Raw genomic sequence first — 21,647 nt, forward strand, 5'->3', positions numbered from 1 at the left:
AAATGGTAAATGAGGTCGAACTAGAATAAGGTACAAATGGATGTGAGTGGAATGGGAAGAAGATGAGTAACGTGGAAAATAAATAAAATTATTTTAGAATGAAAAAGAACGGAGTGGAATTGTTAATAAGGTCGAACCAGAATAAGGTACAAATGGATGTTAGTGGAATGGGAAGAAGATGAGTAACGTGGAAAATAAATAAAATTATTTTAGAATGAAAAAGAACGGAGTGGAATTGTTAATAAGGTCGAACCAGAATAAGGTACAAATGGATGTTAGTGGAATGGGAAGAAGATGAGTAACGTGGAAAATAAATAAAATTATTTTAGAATGAAAAAGAACGGAGTGGAATTGTTAATAAGGTCGAACCAGAATAAGGTACAAATGGATGTTAGTGGAATGGGAAGAAGATGAGTAACGTGGAAAATAAATAAAATTATTTTAGAAGGAAAAAGAACTGAGTGGAATTGTTAATAAGGTCGAACCAGAATAAGGTACAAATGGATGTGAGTGGAATGGGAAGAAGATGAGTAACGTGGAAAATAAATAAAATTATTTTAGAAGGAAAAAGAACTGAGTGGAAATGGTAAATGAGGTCGAACTAGAATAAGGTACAAATGGATGTGAGTGGAATGGGAAGAAGATGAGTAACGTGGAAAATAAATAAAATGATTTTAGAAGGAAAAAGAACTGAGTGGAAATGGTAAATGAGGTCGAACTAGAATAAGGTACAAATGGATGTGAGTGGAATGGGAAGAAGATGAGTAACGTGGAAAATAAATAAAATTATTTTAGAATGAAAAAGAACGGAGTGGAATTGTTAATAAGGTCGAACCAGAATAAGGTACAAATGGATGTTAGTGGAATGGGAAGAAGATGAGTAACGTGGAAAATAAATAAAATTATTTTAGAATGAAAAAGAACGGAGTGGAATTGTTAATAAGGTCGAACCAGAATAAGGTACAAATGGATGTTAGTGGAATGGGAAGAAGATGAGTAACGTGGAAAATAAATAAAATTATTTTAGAATGAAAAAGAACGGAGTGGAATTGTTAATAAGGTCGAACCAGAATAAGGTACAAATGGATGTTAGTGGAATGGGAAGAAGATGAGTAACGTGGAAAATAAATAAAATTATTTTAGAATGAAAAAGAACGGAGTGGAATTGTTAATAAGGTCGAACCAGAATAAGGTACAAATGGATGTTAGTGGAATGGGAAGAAGATGAGTAACGTGGAAAATAAATAAAATTATTTTAGAATGAAAAAGAACGGAGTGGAATTGTTAATAAGGTCGAACCAGAATAAGGTACAAATGGATGTTAGTGGAATGGGAAGAAGATGAGTAACGTGGAAAATAAATAAAATTATTTTAGAATGAAAAAGAACGGAGTGGAATTGTTAATAAGGTCGAACCAGAATAAGGTACAAATGGATGTTAGTGGAATGGGAAGAAGATGAGTAACGTGGAAAATAAATAAAATTATTTTAGAAGGAAAAAGAACTGAGTGGAATTGTTAATAAGGTCGAACCAGAATAAGGTACAAATGGATGTGAGTGGAATGGGAAGAAGATGAGTAACGTGGAAAATAAATAAAATTATTTTAGAAGGAAAAAGAACTGAGTGGAAATGGTAAATGAGGTCGAACTAGAATAAGGTACAAATGGATGTGAGTGGAATGGGAAGAAGATGAGTAACGTGGAAAATAAATAAAATGATTTTAGAAGGAAAAAGAACTGAGTGGAAATGGTAAATGAGGTCGAACTAGAATAAGGTACAAATGGATGTGAGTGGAATGGGAAGAAGATGAGTAACGTGGAAAATAAATAAAATTATTTTAGAATGAAAAAGAACGGAGTGGAATTGTTAATAAGGTCGAACCAGAATAAGGTACAAATGGATGTTAGTGGAATGGGAAGAAGATGAGTAACGTGGAAAATAAATAAAATTATTTTAGAATGAAAAAGAACGGAGTGGAATTGTTAATAAGGTCGAACCAGAATAAGGTACAAATGGATGTTAGTGGAATGGGAAGAAGATGAGTAACGTGGAAAATAAATAAAATTATTTTAGAATGAAAAAGAACGGAGTGGAATTGTTAATAAGGTCGAACCAGAATAAGGTACAAATGGATGTTAGTGGAATGGGAAGAAGATGAGTAACGTGGAAAATAAATAAAATTATTTTAGAATGAAAAAGAACGGAGTGGAATTGTTAATAAGGTCGAACCAGAATAAGGTACAAATGGATGTTAGTGGAATGGGAAGAAGATGAGTAACGTGGAAAATAAATAAAATTATTTTAGAAGGAAAAAGAACTGAGTGGAATTGTTAATAAGGTCGAACCAGAATAAGGTACAAATGGATGTGAGTGGAATGGGAAGAAGATGAGTAACGTGGAAAATAAATAAAATTATTTTAGAAGGAAAAAGAACTGAGTGGAAATGGTAAATGAGGTCGAACTAGAATAAGGTACAAATGGATGTGAGTGGAATGGGAAGAAGATGAGTAACGTGGAAAATAAATAAAATTATTTTAGAATGAAAAAGAACGGAGTGGAATTGTTAATAAGGTCGAACCAGAATAAAATACAAATGGATGTTAGTGGAATGGGAAGAAGATGAGTAACGTGGAAAATAAATAAAATTATTTTAGAATGAAAAAGAACGGAGTGGAATTGTTAATAAGGTCGAACCAGAATAAGGTACAAATGGATGTTAGTGGAATGGGAAGAAGATGAGTAACGTGGAAAATAAATAAAATTATTTTAGAATGAAAAAGAACGGAGTGGAATTGTTAATAAGGTCGAACCAGAATAAGGTACAAATGGATGTTAGTGGAATGGGAAGAAGATGAGTAACGTGGAAAATAAATAAAATTATTTTAGAATGAAAAAGAACGGAGTGGAATTGTTAATAAGGTCGAACCAGAATAAGGTACAAATGGATGTTAGTGGAATGGGAAGAAGATGAGTAACGTGGAAAATAAATAAAATTATTTTAGAATGAAAAAGAACGGAGTGGAATTGTTAATAAGGTCGAACCAGAATAAGGTACAAATGGATGTTAGTGGAATGGGAAGAAGATGAGTAACGTGGAAAATAAATAAAATTATTTTAGAAGGAAAAAGAACTGAGTGGAATTGTTAATAAGGTCGAACCAGAATAAGGTACAAATGGATGTGAGTGGAATGGGAAGAAGATGAGTAACGTGGAAAATAAATAAAATGATTTTAGAAGGAAAAAGAACTGAGTGGAAATGGTAAATGAGGTCGAACTAGAATAAGGTACAAATGGATGTGAGTGGAATGGGAAGAAGATGAGTAACGTGGAAAATAAATAAAATTATTTTAGAATGAAAAAGAACGGAGTGGAATTGTTAATAAGGTCGAACCAGAATAAGGTACAAATGGATGTTAGTGGAATGGGAAGAAGATGAGTAACGTGGAAAATAAATAAAATTATTTTAGAAGGAAAAAGAACTGAGTGGAATTGTTAATAAGGTCGAACCAGAATAAGGTACAAATGGATGTGAGTGGAATGGGAAGAAGATGAGTAACGTGGAAAATAAATAAAATGATTTTAGAAGGAAAAAGAACTGAGTGGAAATGGTAAATGAGGTCGAACTAGAATAAGGTACAAATGGATGTGAGTGGAATGGGAAGAAGATGAGTAACGTGGAAAATAAATAAAATTATTTTAGAATGAAAAAGAACGGAGTGGAATTGTTAATAAGGTCGAACCAGAATAAGGTACAAATGGATGTTAGTGGAATGGGAAGAAGATGAGTAACGTGGAAAATAAATAAAATTATTTTAGAATGAAAAAGAACGGAGTGGAATTGTTAATAAGGTCGAACCAGAATAAGGTACAAATGGATGTTAGTGGAATGGGAAGAAGATGAGTAACGTGGAAAATAAATAAAATTATTTTAGAAGGAAAAAGAACTGAGTGGAATTGTTAATAAGGTCGAACCAGAATAAGGTACAAATGGATGTGAGTGGAATGGGAAGAAGATGAGTAACGTGGAAAATAAATAAAATTATTTTAGAAGGAAAAAGAACTGAGTGGAAATGGTAAATGAGGTCGAACTAGAATAAGGTACAAATGGATGTGAGTGGAATGGGAAGAAGATGAGTAACGTGGAAAATAAATAAAATGATTTTAGAAGGAAAAAGAACTGAGTGGAAATGGTAAATGAGGTCGAACTAGAATAAGGTACAAATGGATGTGAGTGGAATGGGAAGAAGATGAGTAACGTGGAAAATAAATAAAATTATTTTAGAATGAAAAAGAACGGAGTGGAATTGTTAATAAGGTCGAACCAGAATAAGGTACAAATGGATGTTAGTGGAATGGGAAGAAGATGAGTAACGTGGAAAATAAATAAAATTATTTTAGAATGAAAAAGAACGGAGTGGAATTGTTAATAAGGTCGAACCAGAATAAGGTACAAATGGATGTGAGTGGAATGGGAAGAAGATGAGTAACGTGGAAAATAAATAAAATTATTTTAGAAGGAAAAAGAACTGAGTGGAAATGGTAAATGAGGTCGAACTAGAATAAGGTACAAATGGATGTGAGTGGAATGGGAAGAAGATGAGTAACGTGGAAAATAAATAAAATGATTTTAGAAGGAAAAAGAACTGAGTGGAAATGGTAAATGAGGTCGAACTAGAATAAGGTACAAATGGATGTGAGTGGAATGGGAAGAAGATGAGTAACGTGGAAAATAAATAAAATTATTTTAGAATGAAAAAGAACGGAGTGGAATTGTTAATAAGGTCGAACCAGAATAAGGTACAAATGGATGTTAGTGGAATGGGAAGAAGATGAGTAACGTGGAAAATAAATAAAATTATTTTAGAATGAAAAAGAACGGAGTGGAATTGTTAATAAGGTCGAACCAGAATAAGGTACAAATGGATGTTAGTGGAATGGGAAGAAGATGAGTAACGTGGAAAATAAATAAAATTATTTTAGAAGGAAAAAGAACTGAGTGGAATTGTTAATAAGGTCGAACCAGAATAAGGTACAAATGGATGTGAGTGGAATGGGAAGAAGATGAGTAACGTGGAAAATAAATAAAATTATTTTAGAAGGAAAAAGAACTGAGTGGAATTGGTAAATAAGGTCGAACCAGAATAAGGTACAAATGGATGTGAGTGGAATGGGAAGAAGATGAATAACGTGGAAAATAAATAAAATTATTTTAGAATGAAAAAGAACAGGAAAGGTGGAACAGGAACCAGGTGAGATGGATCTGAGTGAAATGGGAAATTCAAATAAAGTGGAAGATAATCAAAAAGGGATAAGATTATAATAATTTTTTTCCAAACCTGGTGAGGTTTTTTTCCTATTCATATGAGATGGTTTTAGCGGCTTCTAATATTTGGAGGTTTTTAACTTTTGAAAGGGATAGGAATTTTTAATTCAGGATATTTTGTATTTGTGAGGTTTGGTTGCTTTATGATTTCGGTTCTTTACCAATTTTAACTTTTGGTCGAGCTTGACTGTTTCTGACTTCAGGGTGGTTTTCACGGTTTCTGAGTTTCGTGTGGCTTAGGCACTTTTTAACTTTTGGATAATTTCAGTCATTATACGTAGAGTGAACAAGCCTAACATTCGATATCGCCTGCAAAACACCCATTTCGATTTGATCACTATAAAATAAACAAAGCTGAGGAATTACGAAGAATCGTGGATAATTATTTATCATCAGCATTGCAAGTTTCGAAATCTTTTCTAGTGGCTACATAGAGCTCCTCTATTCGCCCTGCCAATAACTTAAGAAAGTGAAATATAGGATCACAAAAGATGTTCATCCGATCTTGCTTATTGCAACACTAGTAAACCACTACCTTAGATGAAAAACCACGTAACTCCAAAAATTTAATTTTATAAAAAATATTCAAATATATACTTTTTAACTTTGTAGCTATATTAATTGTTTTAAACAAAGTAGTATATATGATAGTAATAATATTCAACTAGGCTAATAACCAAGGCACCACCCGAGGCCTAAGTCATCAGGTGACCTTTAAAGTTATTAATTCAAGTGGCCGGGTTAAAATGCGCAGGAGGGTGGGGAGAAGCCCTTCATACCACACGAGCCAACAGCCAATAGTTGAAATGCTATTTCGAAAATAGTGCAAAAGCAAATATACTTAAGTCGATTAACATGGTTTTGGAACTGAGGTAGCGAAATAAGTGAAAGGATTAGCAAACTAATAATCAAAACGTTTTAAAAAATTATTTTAAATTGTCATCCATGCCTATTAAATAATATTTGGGAACTGCAGAATGATTAGTAAAATTACACGTATGTCTAAAATTCGAAAGGAACCAAGTAATAAATTACGTATTGGATTTAATAATATTGCAAAATTAATAAATATTTTGTTAAAGTTAAGTTGTTTTGCTTTAACATTTAGAAGAACAATAAGCATTTGTCTGAAAATATGGCTGCGGAGTAGATTACATTTAACAATCTCGGAAAATAAATTAAATAGTCAATATGTAAAATAACGGTGAAATTGAGAACCTTTTTCTAAGTATTTTAATAACTTATAACTTTGGAGATCCTGGTTGCTTAGATGCTGTTTATATAGTATACCTTGCTTACGCCAGGAAAACCTCACGGTAAATTTTGCCGATGTTAAAACCCTGGTGGAATCTATAGCCAACCAAAGTAAATCTGTCGATTCAAAAACCCTGATGGAAACTTGCCAACCCTGTACGCGGTAAATTTGCTAATGGAAAAAACCTGACGGAAACTTATAAAACCCGGTCCGTATCAAATCTGTTCCATTCCCTCGCTGCCCTAAGCACGTGCTTGTTTTTCGTAATGGTAAATCCAGCCCTGAGTGAAGCCTTCTCGATCAAAGGTACATCCCTCGAGAAAAGGTTTAAAAAGTATATGTTTTATAAATAGTAAAAACTGGGACAGTCTAACAGTGTAAACAAATATCTCGATAAAAAAGTTTAATTTGTAAGGCTTCAATGTTTGGAGAGAGACTGAAACTTTTCCATTTTTTCTCCAGCTTCAACTAAGTCTACATATCATTTGATCCAAATATAAGGAAATTTTGCTAGAGAGAACGTACAGATTCCAACGAGATTAATTTTTAGAAATGGACACGAATATTTTAATTAAGGTTCTTTACAATCTTGATATGTTTCCACAAAGTCTATCAGTTCGTTTGATATAAGGTTTTGGTCATCCAATTAAGGAAGCAAAGTTCTGCCGTGCAAAGCACAAAAGCATTAACGACCAAAACCAAAATATGGAGAAAACCCGCGAAATTCAAAATTTCTTTGCCTTAAGATACCCGAACTTACTTCTTTCAAGTTTATATAGAAGACTTGGATATTTCAACTCAAATTATATTCTGGTACTAAACAATTTACAGGCCAAACGATATTTCAGAAATATCATTAAAACCATGTCTTAAAACGCGAAAAAAATGCGTTTTGATTTGACTTTTAAAGAAAATAAACACATTAATGCGTTTTTGGTTTGAAAATAATGCAAAAACCTAAAATAATGCGTTTTGAAACAAGTCATTTCTCTAAGAACAAAAATTTTAAATTCGAAAATTAGTTCAAAATTGAATTTAACGTATAAAATAAGGAGAAATAAAACCAAAATCTGTAAATCGAAAATTTGGTCGTTAATGCTTTTGTGCTTGGCACGGCAGAGGTTTTTTTTTTAAATAGAGCTAATACCCAAGGCACCACCTTCGACCACATAAGCAAACTGCAATTTTTAAATTTTAGTTCGTCATAATAAACCGAAGTTAGATAACTAATTTAAACGTGACATTTTCTCTAACGGAAACCGGTGGGATTAATTATCTTCACTCGAAATTTGAGAGAGATTGTGGGGTGTTGCGAATTTTTCCGCTTACATTATAGCTATTTCTATATCTGATAACTTCGATCATTAACGTTTGAAAATAGTAGAAGTACTGAGGAATTAGATATATTTACGCAAAGGGAACTCCTACTAGTTTAAGTCGTTACGTAATAAGCTACGTCTACAAGACTGCGCTGTGTTTGTAAGTGGTTAATTTATCAGACACAAGTAGTTCATCAAGATTCGAAGGGAAATTGTTGTGAAACTTAAATTTAAATAAAAATTCACCTTTTAGAATAGCGCTACTTAAGTGCAAAGACTAAACTAAATGAGATACATAAAACGTATGAAGACTAACGAAAATTCAGATAAGTACAAAATTTTTGAAACAATATCGTTGTTACGGAAACCGGGGAAGAAAATCACAATTTAGGAGCAAACACCGGAGAATGGACCACTAAGGTGCTGACGTTACCTATAAATTCGGAATGCCTACTGACTACTAGACCTATTAGTAAGGGCTAAAAAAACACCACAGGTAATAAAAAAAAGGAAACGAGAATCTCTACTTTCCCGCGTAAGGGATGAAAGATAACCCCGCGTTTCGCAAATAAAGAAGATAGGGTTATCCCTACCAGAAAGAAATCTGGTAACTACAACTGGTTGCTCGTCTTGGCATTTACTTAAGAAAGGGCGCCGCTGTAACAACCTTGGAAAGCCAAGCTTGATAATAAACTCAGGCTACAAAGTCAGGGACAAAGTTAAGAAGATTCTTAAGAAGGTAATGCTTTATTTACGACCAGCCAGGCGTAATTTTGCATTTCGCTTTTCCTCCCCCTTTTGCATTGTGCATTATAGATACTCCCTCGTCTCTTTGGGTATAAGAAAAGAGAAGGGGGGGAAACTAGCTCGCGCACAGTCGGCTAAACAAAAGGATGTTTTAATTGGATTAAGGGAGTTCATTAAAACCCTAATATACTCAAGAACCTATCTACTGTACAAATTATGCCTATTTTCGTTGTGTTTTGGAAGCGTTCTTCAAAAATTTGCACCATCATGCTAGAAACCTTTACTTATCCTTCATTCAAAATTATCCTGATTTCTACAATTATTACATTCGATTCGTGAATTTATAAAAATTAAACATTTTGGAAATTATCAAATTCAAAAATTGGAGAATTTATTAAACTAAAGAAATATGAGAATTTTTTAAACTAAAGAAATATCAAATATGACAATTTATTGAACTAAAGAAATATCAAATATGACAATTTATTAAACTAAAGAAATATGATAATGTATTAAACTAAAGAAATGTGAGAATTTATTAAACTAAAGAAATATGAGAATTTATTAAACTAAAGAAATATGAGAACGTATTAAACTAAAGAAATATGAGAATTTATTAAATTAAAGAAATATGAGAATTTATTAAACTAAATAAATATGAGAATTTATTAAACTAAAGAAATATGATAATTTATTAAACTAAAAAAATGCTAATTTATTGAACTAAAAAAATTTATCAGATATTTCGGAAATTATCCAAAGCAAAAACTCGTAAAATTATCTGATTAGAAAATATTAAAAAATTTCTACCATTTAGTAAAAGCCTAGCTATAAATTGGACGTAAAATAATAATGAAACGAGAAATTGGCAATTAAAAGAGGCGAAAGTTGCCAACAGGCCTCATTTTTAGCCAAATCTTCCTACAGTTCCAATTCCAAAGCCTCATTTTAAATCATACCACTTTCACAGAAAATGTCCAAGAGCATGTTTTTCCAACTAGATCAAATTTCAATTACATCCGGTAGTACGTTTTAAGCAGAGAGGATGGGCAGGAATCCTGGCTTAAGGCCGAGCGTGCAATACCTCAGCAGCTATAACAATACGCGCCTTCCGGTAATCCCTAGTTAGTTGGCCTCTGAAGGGGAACTATAGCGCGAGAGGCAGAACCCGCATCCGCGGGATTAGATGGGCTGTGTCGCGTTATTATGAATGTCCACCCGATACGCTCCGCCGTAAGCGAGCCAATGTATTCAACAAATCAATCGGAGTAGGTCCGCCGGCCGAGGCTTCATCTTTCAGCCGATTAGAGTTAACTGCGTAGCTTCATCGTTAGAGCTACGCTAAACATGAATATATTAGTTGGCGCCTGTGAACAGAGTGTGACGCCTACCGTTCTCTATCGACCTAACAATTTGCGCCAGAGATTACTTTTATAAGTTTTGGGGTTAAGCGTCTAAGGTGCCCACTGCTCTTCGTAACGTCTCCGTCCTACCTTTCACAAACCTTTGCTTCGTAACGGAGACAATGCCTTATGGAAAGCAGGACGGATACGAAACGGAGAGCCAGTGGACGCCTAGCCTAAGTCGCGACACCCAACCGTACGTTAGGTCCTCTACTTTAAGGATGAACGCGTTACGAAGTTTCATAAAGGAGGAATTTGAGGGTGAGCTTAAGAGGCAAATTTGCGTAATAAGGCTAGTTTCGCACTAACGCCAAACGTATTTTCCTTTAAAAGTTGGTTTCACACTCGACGGAAAATATGCCGGAAAGACGATAATAAACGCCGAGCTGAAAATTGATTCCCATTCTATATACCGCTAACGTTCAACTTTACGCTGCTAATTTTCCGTCGAGTGTGAAACCAGCTTTAGAGAGCTTACCGCGGTAATTCCGTCGTATTTTCCGTCGACTGTGATATTGGAAAAGATATTAGAAATTTAAATCTCCGAAATTCGTCCCTACAAAAATCAGGCTGTATTCACACTCGACGGAAAACAGGACGAAAACACGACAGTATACACCAAACGGAAATTTATTTTCCTTTAGATTTACCGCCGGCGTTAATTTTTTCGGCGAATACGAAAAAACAAAAAAGTTAACAAAATAGCGCTCAGAATCAGAGGGCGTTTTCCTTATGAAAATGATGAGAAAAGCGAGTCAAATAAAAGCTAATTTCCATCCCCGTCTTTTGACGCGTTAAATAGCACTTGGGAATTGGGGGTATAGCTATTTCTATGTATACAAAATGGCTTAGGAGCGTGCAAAATTTCAAATTCGTCGTCCAAATGTAACTTAATAAGGAAAACGCCCCCAACATGGGTAGTATAGCAGTCTGATAACTTCGGTTCATTTACTTTTGGTAATATAATTAAAAATCGAAATAAAATATCAGTCGATAAAAAAAATTTGAATTCTTAGCAAAATTGTTTGAAACAGATCTTTTCAATAGCGAAAAGATTAAAAAAAAATCCTCAGAGAAACTTTATACAAACGAAATTTAAATTCTAATTAAAATCCATGCAAATACAGCCGGAAGAATATTTATTCTGACTAAAATAATATATTTGTTCGGAAGAAAGTAAAGCCAAAAAAAAAATAAAAATGAGTATAAGGTTGTTATAGCATCGAACGATTGGAAGTTATCGTTAGCGAAAGAGGGAACACGAGAGCCACGGAATAGATTTGTTTTCTAGAAATAGTGGGGGGGGGGGGGGGGCAATTTCCAGGGAAACCAGCGGCGGAATTCATTACGTCAGCCCCGAACTTAACCTTACCGGAAAGCACTCTTGACCCCGCCTTAGCGCCGACTGTACCTCTATTTCCCGGCTTCCGCGAAATGTACGGTGACTTCCGTCTATAGGGTCTATACAGGAGCGTTCCTAGGAGGGATAAAATCAAACTCCCGCCTGGAAATATAATGTTTTTTATCCATTACGCGCGGCCACGGAGGAAAAGAATTGACGGCCTTATACAAAGAAGGCAGCTAGCGCCGTAAAAAGTTGTTATTTTAAGGCGACAACGCGTGGGGAGAAAAGGATGCCGAACGAGAAAACGGCATATTATTCCCAAAAATAGGAATAAATCAAGAAAACAATGCATTATGTATGCGGCCGGGGCGAACAGGGGGGAGAGGAAAGGGGGAGAAACTGGGCCCAGGCTGACCGCTCCTATATCTGGGCCCACCCCCGCCATAGCCCAAAACGTTCGGCAATATCTACATGTTAACATAAGTAACATAATAACAAAAAGTATGACACTTCCTATGACTTTAATGCAAATTTTCTAACCGAACCTTTTTTTGGCACTGGTACTCTCTTCAAGCTGTGACTTGGACTCGCGATTTACCGTTTTGGATGACTACTGTTTGATAAAAATTTAAGCCTAATATCGGAGAGCACGTTCTGGAGTCGCGAGGGGCTTTGGCTTTGTTTCGAAGCCCGCGTGCGAATCACGCGTTATAAAAAAACATGAGCTCGTGGCGCCGAGAAAAACTTTTTTAATTTTTATCAATTTAGCCTAATATTCCGCCTATCTATCGGAAACCAGATATTTCGGCTTAGCGGAAGTCTCGCGTACTTTTGACACTAGAGGGCTCTGTGCTGAGAAAACATCTTGATTACGCAATAACTATGAAAATCAGTTTGGTTGTAAATCTCGTTAATTGTCATACTTATAGTTATTATGTTACTTATGATGTTAAGAAATATGATATAGACCCGCGTTTCCAAAAAGTCGAAATGGAGGCGAGATACTCGAATTGAAGGAGAAAGTCATACGGAGTCGCCACACATACCACCCGTAGACCACGACGTTTATAGCTTTTTTTACCAGACAGACGTAATATTAGCAGGAGTACATCAACCTCGAAGTATTATTCGATGGCGAACCAGTGCCAACTCAATACGTCCGAAGCGTTATCTTTTGAAATTATTGAGAAGTCAAAATTTAATTGAAATCAACTGTTTACCACGGCGCTACCTATCGCCATAAGTGTATAATATTGTTACATAAGTGTGGAACTTAATATTCTTCACATTCAAGACAGACTGCATTACGCGCTTCGTAACCGTTTTGCGTCCGCTTGCTAACGCCCTTGACAGCGCCTTGCTAGGTGGATATTTTCTTCTTGTTTTGACGTCACGCCGTTACTAGCTCTCAGTAAAATATTCCCCAAAGTTAAAAACTTATAGATTAATATTATAGACTTATGCTATCACGTAATGTCGAAATTAAAAGTATGACAGGGAATGAAAATTAATATTAATAATAATTAAAAATAAACTAAACAAAACACCACGACATAAACTATACTAAGGTGGTCGCAGTTAAATATTGAATACTCGTAGTTTGATCAACTCCCAATTTGATCAACTCCCGTTATTAGTATTTTGCGATAAACAACGCTTTGCCCGGTTTATAATCGATTAGGACCGCTAGCTGGAGATCTCAATGAGGATAGCGATAGAATTCGGACAAAGTTAGTATCCGTGAAACAGTTTAGGACTGGGTCGAAAATATAGTTTAGGACTGGGTTTAAAATAAGGTTTGGAACTAGAGATACGAAACGGTAATTTACCCTGGTAATTTACGCGGTAAATTACCCTGGTAACAGTAATTTACAATTTTCTCAGGTAAATTACGAAAATGGTAATTACCCTGCAAACACTAGGTCATAGGCGTAACGCACTAACTCGAAGAGCTAGGCACCGTTTATTCCCATTCGACCGAAATCCCATTCGACCGAAAGAATTTTAAAATGTAGCCCAATTGGCGGGGTGATTTGGTATTTTATTTATAAGGTATGTATACTATCGAAGATCCATGTTTAGGTTAGGTTAGGTTAGGTTAGGTTAGGTTAGGTTAAAAATAGCAATTTGTATCTTTCTTTTTATTAAGACGGAATAAATAATTATTATTGATGTATAAATACCCTCCTTTATTAGCTATCCGCTCCATTGCAAACGACTTCAGTAACTAAATTGAAAACATAGCAAAAGCCAATTTATATAGCAGCGTTCGGTCGAATGGGACACATAAAAACCGCACGTTTCGGCGGAATTCGGTCGAATGGGACACCTCAAAAACCGCCTTCGGTCGAATGGGATTTCGGTCGAATGGGACTAAAGCCTAGGCACCGCTGCGCCACCTAGATTCGTTTCGGTTGCGAATTTCCAAGTAGTCGAAGCCCGTGTTAGAATAGTTTGATACGTTTAATAGGAAGAATACTTATGTCTAGCCCTGTTTAAGAAAAATCACATTCATGATTCATCTGTTGTCTGCTAAAATGTTAGTTTTATTTTCACTTGGTTATTCCGAGCATCTGCGTTGGCTTAGCGTTACTTCGAAGTAGTCTAGCGAAAGAATATAGTATTCTTTCTATAATTTCATATCATTTAAATAAGTAAATAAAGTTTTATTTGGTAAAAATGGGTAAAAAAAGAAAGTAGACCTAGTTATTCAGAAATATTTTGAGCAACAAACGGTTTCTTCTTTTTATTCCTTGTTTTAATTGTAAAAAAAACCTTTTTTAAAAAAAAGAAAATTACGGTAATTTACCGCAACACGGTTAATTACCGCGTAATTTACTGATTTCCTAAATTACCGTAATTTAAGAACTCTATCTGGAACTGATTCGAAACTATAGTCTTGAACTGGACTGATACCGTAATTTAGGACTGCGTCGAAACTATAGTCTTGGAAATGCTCGAAACCAGTCTTAAACTTAGAGCTCTGCGTAACAGATAAATTAACTGACAAAATTTCGATTAATCGTAAATATTTTGGTTAACTGTTTATTTATGGATATTATCCATGCATAAACAACGATTTAACATGCAAAAGAAAATATATTTTCGGATAATTGTAGGTTATGGATAAAAATAAAATAAGTGGTTAATTTTTATCCAAACACCGAGCTCTACTTAAACTGGACCGATACCGTAGTTTAGAACTGGGTCGAAAATCTAGTCTATAACTGGGTCGAATATATAGTCTAGGATTGGGTCGAAAATTTAGTCTAGGTCTGGGTCGAAAATATAGTCTAGGACTGGTTCGAAACTATAGTTTTGGACTTGCTCGAAACTATAGTCTTGAACTGGACCGATACCGTAGTTTAGGACTAGGTAGAAAATCTAGTCTAGGACTGGGTCGAAAATATAGTCTAGATTTAATCCGAAAATACGGTCTAGTACTGGTCTTGAAATATTTCAACGTGCTTATTATATATTATACCTTACGTTTCAATGAAATCCGCAATATCTACAGTCGAATTAACATTTCAATCAAAATTATCGAGATAAATAGGGCTTAATTATTTCACCGTCTACTTGAAACGGGATCGATGAAACAGCAATGCGTAGAAAGGTCGGGACTTTGACGAAAATAGCACCTTGACCTTGAAATTGTTGGCATCGCGATAGCGTATTGGGACTACGATTTATCCTCGCAGTTTTCCGATGAATGATATTGGTGGTAAATGAAGACTATAGCAAATAGGGGCGCCAGAAAATCGGAGAGCATTAATCGTCAAAATGTGTCAGCGGCCGTTTAATCTTAGCTACGCCTACAGTAGGCTATGCTGGGAATAATTAAGTGTATCAACGCGCGAGACGGGCCAAGTGAGAGTGAGAAAGAGAAACTTATAGTTAATCTTTCGAGAGAAATCGGCGTCAAGTGACGCTTAACCGCGCTTAATATATAACGCTACATTAAAGCTTAACCCCGCCTTGAAATTTAATTAATGACGCGCTTTGCATTTGGAGATAAAAACAAGCGGTTATACAGCTCGATTATCACTATCTAGAGCATTTCGACGAAACCTCGTTGCATAACTATGTATATCTCAAACAGTATAGTAGTAATAACATTTCGTCACCGTTAAAACAAAACCACGTAACTTGAGATACGTGGTCTTGTAAAAATTGGCATATTCAGATTCTACACCCCAATTTACATATATAACATTAAAAACATTAATAGGTTGCAATTGAATTTATTTTTTTATTCGAGAAAACCTTTAAACGTATCTTTGATATTCACAACGCATTTCGCGCAAAAGCACGTATCTTGCTTATTTTCAGCTCCTATCTCACTTCATGACGCAAAACCACGTATTTCTAAAAATTCCCCTTTAGCAAAATATTTTTAAATTACAATTATCGTAAATTCAATATTGAAACGAAATTATTTAACTATAAAATAACCTCGCGTTTAAAAACCTAACACGCGATTTCACAAGTCCCTGCAAAATTAAAAATCCATTTTTCTCAAAAAGGCCACCGAAAAGATACGTGGTTTTGTTTTAGCGGCGACGCAGTGTTATATTGGCAAATCCTAGACAAACATACTTTTGCAACAGGCTCTAAATTACCTTATTTTGTAACTAGAATTGTCAAGAAAAAATATTCTGGTCGTAAAATCTCAAACTTCGAAAGTCTTTAGAAAAATGTTGCGCATTATTTTCTTGAAATAGTGCGTGTTACTATATATAAATTTAATTTAAAACTACGTTAACTTTAAGTCTCAAATGGTTTTGGCCTAAATTAATGTTACGACTTGTTATTCTCCAGTTGAGGTCCTAGAAACATTGAAACAATAATTAGAGCCCTACCACTACATTTCAAATGGTAGAGCTAATTTTTGTGATGGTGATGATTCATGACGATTGAAAAATTTATTAACAATTTATACAATTTAAAATTAAGCCATAATACAGGCTTAAGACATTACGTTTCAAACCTTACAAGGTCCTTTGTCAAGTGTAACATATAAAGGTCAAACAAGCTTATTTAAAACTTATTTAAAAAATCATAAGGGTAATAAAATATAAAATAAACATTTTTTACAAATGATCTTTAGATTAAAGGGGGTCAAAGTATCAAACATCACGTTTGTAGTTATATATATTAGACGATTAGTCTAGTTTTTTAATTCGATTTAATCCAGTACATTCTCTATGTTCCAAATGGGTGAAATATATCCTTATTTATCCAAATTTAGTTTTCCAAATTTAGTTATTAGAATTTTTTCCGATAATTTGTGTTTAAGGGGGAAGAATACAGTGGCCATTGTCTAATTTCACGCTATTTCAAGATGAACTCTTTTAATTTTGTATTTTAACTTATAAAACTAATATTTAAGTGTAGAACAGCCTCTTGTTTAGTGACTAAGTTAATTTTTTCAATTTTAAATTTAAAAGTAATTATGTTATTACGTTTTAATTCGGACCCCGGAGCTAAACATAATCATAATCATAATCATAATCAGCTAGGCTAATACCCAAGGCACCACCTTAGGCCTAAGTCGTCAAGCGACTTTTGAAGCCATTAATTCAGGTGGCCGGGTTACAATGCGTAGGAGGGTGGTGGCAAGCACCCAAACTACCCTTTAGTTAGAACCTTATATCTCGTTAACTATTAATATTAGAATGCTCAAAATTATTTTAAGCACTAGACGAAGGTTCAGCCTAATAAGAAAAATATAATTAAATTATGTAATTGTTAAAACAGAAACGTTCAGCTTGAACGAAAAAGAAGTTTTACTGTATTTTTACCACTTAAATGTCTGTGTTTCTGTATTCCGTAATTTTATTAAATTCCTCTATACACTTCAAATCCTTTTTTTTTCAGGTGGTGTGACTGTAAATTTTAAAGGCGCGGTAACTAACGAAAACCTGGATATTTTACCTTAGATTAGTTGAAGTAGAGTACTCCTGTGTAGTTAAAGGATTTCAAGAGAATGCCTTTCCTTCCCTACCCCTGCATTTTCTTAGTAGCGTATGTCACTTTAGAATTTTCTTCGTTGTCAAACGGGCGAGGAAAATCTTCAAAGGCCTAAATTAGGGTCTCTCATTTCTTCATCTAATCGAGAAGAAATTTAATCTATCCAAAATATTAATGAAAACGGAATCAACTTTTACGTAATTGAATTTAGGTCCAACTGGATTCAATCCAATCGAATTAGGATCAAATAACTTTGATCAAATCGGAATAAAGTGGAATTGTATACGTTGAAATTGGACGTAATGAAAAATTCTTACATTCCTGGCGCTATTGAAAGGGTTACCATGGAAACGTAATATCGTGATGACTAAAGATTGTCAAAGCCAGAAACGAGCGCTTTCGAAATCCATCTCATCTATAAAGTTAATGACGCGTTTTTCGTCACGGGGTGGTAAGTGACGCGATTTACGTCATAGCCCGTGAACAAGGTTTCGTTAAAGGAAATACCATTACGAAATACTTACGAGTTATTACGTTACGTACGCTATAAGGCATAAAAGAATGAGTATGACAGTGAAATGAAGGTAGAAATTACGGGGAATTCCAGCTAACTAGGCCACGCGAGACGCAAAGACGAATTGATTCTGGGAAAAGAAAAGCTGGAAAGCCAGCGAACCAAATAACAGCGAGAGAGAGAGAGAGAGAGAGAGAGAGAGAGAGAGAGAGAGAGAGAGAGAGAGAGAGAGAGAGAGAGAGAGAGAGAGAGAGAGAGAGAAACGTGGGAGTCTTAATCGCGATCGCAGCGTGGGGCGTCCATTTTTGACGGCACAGACGAGAAACGAATTGGAGAGGGCGAGCCAAACCCGATAAGCGAGGGAACCAACTGGCCGACGGTGAAACCTCAATTACGAGTCGCTAAATTCAGTTTTAACAACCATTCCATCCTTCCTTTACCCCTCCCAAAAATGACAAATATTATTACAATTGGAAGCGACCAAAAGGTTCCCCGCACGAAACTCGCGTTACACCGTCGCTTCTTTTTTAAGTATATTCCGCTCTGTTCCTGGCGGCACATCCGCTTTTATCCCCACCAAAAACGAAAAAGACTTATCCGCTGTATGGATGGGGCAACAGTTGATTCTTTTATGGCTCTTTCGGGGGTAAAGCTTCACTGCCTCTCACACCGCGTCTACGGACGTCGAGAAGAGTCCGAGGAAGATACCGCGGTTTGCGAAAAACGGCTTAGTAAAAGAGAAACTGAAGACAAGAAGACCAAGGGCTTAATATCAGTCACTCGTTTCGTTGAAAAGGTACGATTTCAACCCAAATGATAAATATTATTGTTATTCCAGATTTAATATAAACGTTGTAACCCATTTTTACGCAAATTCCACCATTGAGTCTAAAAAAATAATGGTTTAGACGCTCGACAACCCAAAGGGGGAAAAATGGGCAATATAAAGCGTCATAAAAATTCATTTGGATTATAAGACCTGGAAAGAGGGAAAACATAATAAAAATAAACTATCCCGGGCGTTTACTATATTAAACATAAAAAGCCCGAAATAAATATAAATGGCCTGCTCGTAAAACTAACTGCGAAAAAATGGCTTTAGTTCCTACTTGCCATTAAACGACATACATAGACTCGAAATGTAAGTGTTCATAAGCAGTATTTAAAACCATAAATAAATCCAAAAAAACTGTACAGTTTCGTACAATACCCACACCAAATTGCAAAGATTACTCAATCGTTTTGAAAACAATTCGTTATCACTTATAGAAACGTCCAAACATTGGGCGGTGAAAAGTATTAAAATCAGACCAATGAGGCGTTCAGCGTTAAAATTTTACGTATAGTAAGCCCAACTGAAAAGACCTCTCAAAAAAAATTAAATTTATGTAATTTAATAAAAATACCAAATTAAGACTTTTATTTAATAAATAAATAATTACGAAATATTCAAAATATATTTTCAGCAAATTCATACGCGTGTTTTTCACAATGGGTTTAATATTTTTTAAACGTTAAGAAATAAAATAGACGTGAAAGATAAAAAATAGAATTGTCGGTTACCTTGTGGAAGACAAAGTAGAAGCATGGATGCTAACAGATGGGAGAAGCAGAGGCTGCAAAGCACTCTCATCCCCATTCTTCGCCACCACAACGAATCCTCCAAAATCTGACACCGCTTTTGAGAACTATCTCTGAGAGTGCGGCAATTTGAATCTCGAGTCCATCGACGTCGGGCCAAGGTGCGTCTAATTTATTTGAAACTTTCGTTAACTCGGGTTTTAGTGTTCTTAAAAAATTCGTTGAATGGAACGCGCGGCGAGTGAGAGCGAGAACGCTGTTATAAGTAACGGTCGGCGGCGGGTGTCGGCCGACGCTCGTTGGGAATCAGTCGTAGCTCGAAATGGAGATGACGATGATGAAGTTGATGGAGAAGAGGCATTTGCCGATCCGCGGCCAATGATTTCGTCGGTTCTTCATCTTCCATTAGCACCGACTTCGCGATCTGCCGGAAACGATAACTCGACAAAATCCTTTTCATATTATTAACCGCACCGAGCTTCGATAGTTTTCGACAATCGCGACCCGAAAAGAGACAAAAGGAATTCGAGAAATTTCTTAATTCTTTCGGAAAAGATGGAGAACCGAATCCTCCACCCCCGAAACAAATTAAAATAAAACGAACTAAAAACTAGATCAAATTGACGTTTCGAAAATCCGTGCCGAACTTTTTTCCCGTTGATTTCGCGGTTGAAAGGTTACGATTCGGTAAAGGTAATAACGAAAGTTTTAAACGCGAATTTTCCTAGCTAAAACGGAAAAGAGAAATGAAAAATCAATGAAACGAAAATAAAACGATGGAAATTAATAATAAAAAAACGCGAAAAATTAACGAAAGTTGAGCGAAACGCGTGCTAGCGTGATCAAACTGTGGTGGCGTGTTCAAACGAAACGGCGACGCTCCGCTGATAATTTCGAATGAGAGCTTCAGCGAGATATCTCAATAACGTCGCTAATTTCATTGGAAAAGTCAGGCGAAATTGCTGCGCGCGGGAGGTTGAGAGCAGGTGTTCCCGCGTTACTTCTCGCTCTGGCCTCGCGACTGTGAAAGATCCGGGATGGGAAAAGGAATCGGGGGGGGGGGGACTCTCATCTTCCACGCAGGCGCGGTAGTATTCATCCTACATCCCCCCCCCCTCATCGACCCCCGCTTTTCGAGTGCTGCAGCTTGAAAAGTATATTTTTCGACCGCGTCCTAGGCTATTCCAAAAGGACGGCGGAGAATTTCTAACGACATACCGGCTGAATGCGGCCTAGTAACGAACGAGTATTACTGTTTGTTTTACAGTTGAAACGAATTAAATTGTACCACCCCTAATTATTTAATTAGTTTCATTATTAAAATAAATGTTTAATTTTAATATTTATTAGCTACAAACGTATCTCTTGGAGGCTGCTGGGCAAAGTGGTTTTTCGTCAGGCTAATATTTTCTTAATTATTCTGTAGGAATAATTAGGAATAGCAGAGTCGGCTTTTTATAGATCTACATTGGGTAAAATGGTGAATTGTTTTCTGTAATGTAATTCGGGGTCCCTTGAAAGTGGTGGACCCTAGGGCCAGGTCCTAATCGAAACCAAAAATTTATCACCACTCGTTTATTGTAGCGGTCTGTGTATCGTTCGATGTAACCAAAATCATAGCAAATACGCTATAAAGTGATTTAGATAACCAATATAAAAATAGTAATAATATTCAGCTAGGCTAATACCCACCCTAGGCCCAAGTCAACAAGTGACCTTTATTAAAATGCCAATATTAACCTCTATAATTTAAGATTTATCCATAATAATGATGAAAAATAATCTTTAAATTATTTCTTATTGAAGAAAATTAAAATATATCAGTTGTTACGTGTTTAGATGTGTTGAAACTGAAATAAATAACATTTAAAATCTACAACGGGATATAAATATTATATTTTCCAAAATAATTTAATTAATAAAAAAAGAAAATAAAAATAATAATTAATGGTCTAAATTGGCAATTTTAATTGGAAAGTTATTACATTTTTAACAAAATAAAAGAAATCCTATACATTTATCTTGCGCCATTCTCTTAAAAAATCATATACAATTCGTCAAATCTTAGATTTTAAAAAAAATAAATAAATTATAAAAACTTTTTACCCTGATTTTACCCTTTTAAATAAAATATATTGGCTTTATGGCGATACAAAAATGCCATATTTTAAAACAATAGTAATTTTA

At 35.2% G+C, this 21,647-nt stretch overlaps 1 protein-coding gene across 3 annotated transcripts in view; it reads right to left on the reverse strand.

Moving 5' to 3' along the window:
- The window catches only part of LOC149922090 (neuronal acetylcholine receptor subunit alpha-7-like), a 176,221-nt gene extending 156,109 nt beyond the window's left edge, over positions 1–20,112 (reverse strand). For 2 of the 3 annotated variants that reach the window (XM_090162531.1, XM_090162530.1), the window contains exon 1: positions 19,443–20,110. In XM_090162531.1, the coding sequence (XP_090018657.1) occupies positions 19,443–19,518 (76 nt within the window). In that variant the 5' untranslated portion in view covers positions 19,519–20,110. Of the gene's footprint in view, positions 1–19,442 lie in introns of all 3 variants that reach the window. The other variant, XM_090162532.1, reaches the window with a different exon arrangement.
- Between the last annotated feature and the right edge of the window lie 1,535 nt (positions 20,113–21,647).

The sequence above is a fragment of the Leiobunum rupestre genome, chromosome 11, assembly GCF_980474605.1.
Source record: "Leiobunum rupestre chromosome 11, qqLeiRupe1.1.hap1, whole genome shotgun sequence".
In the NCBI taxonomy this organism is placed as follows: domain Eukaryota; kingdom Metazoa; phylum Arthropoda; class Arachnida; order Opiliones; family Sclerosomatidae; genus Leiobunum; species Leiobunum rupestre.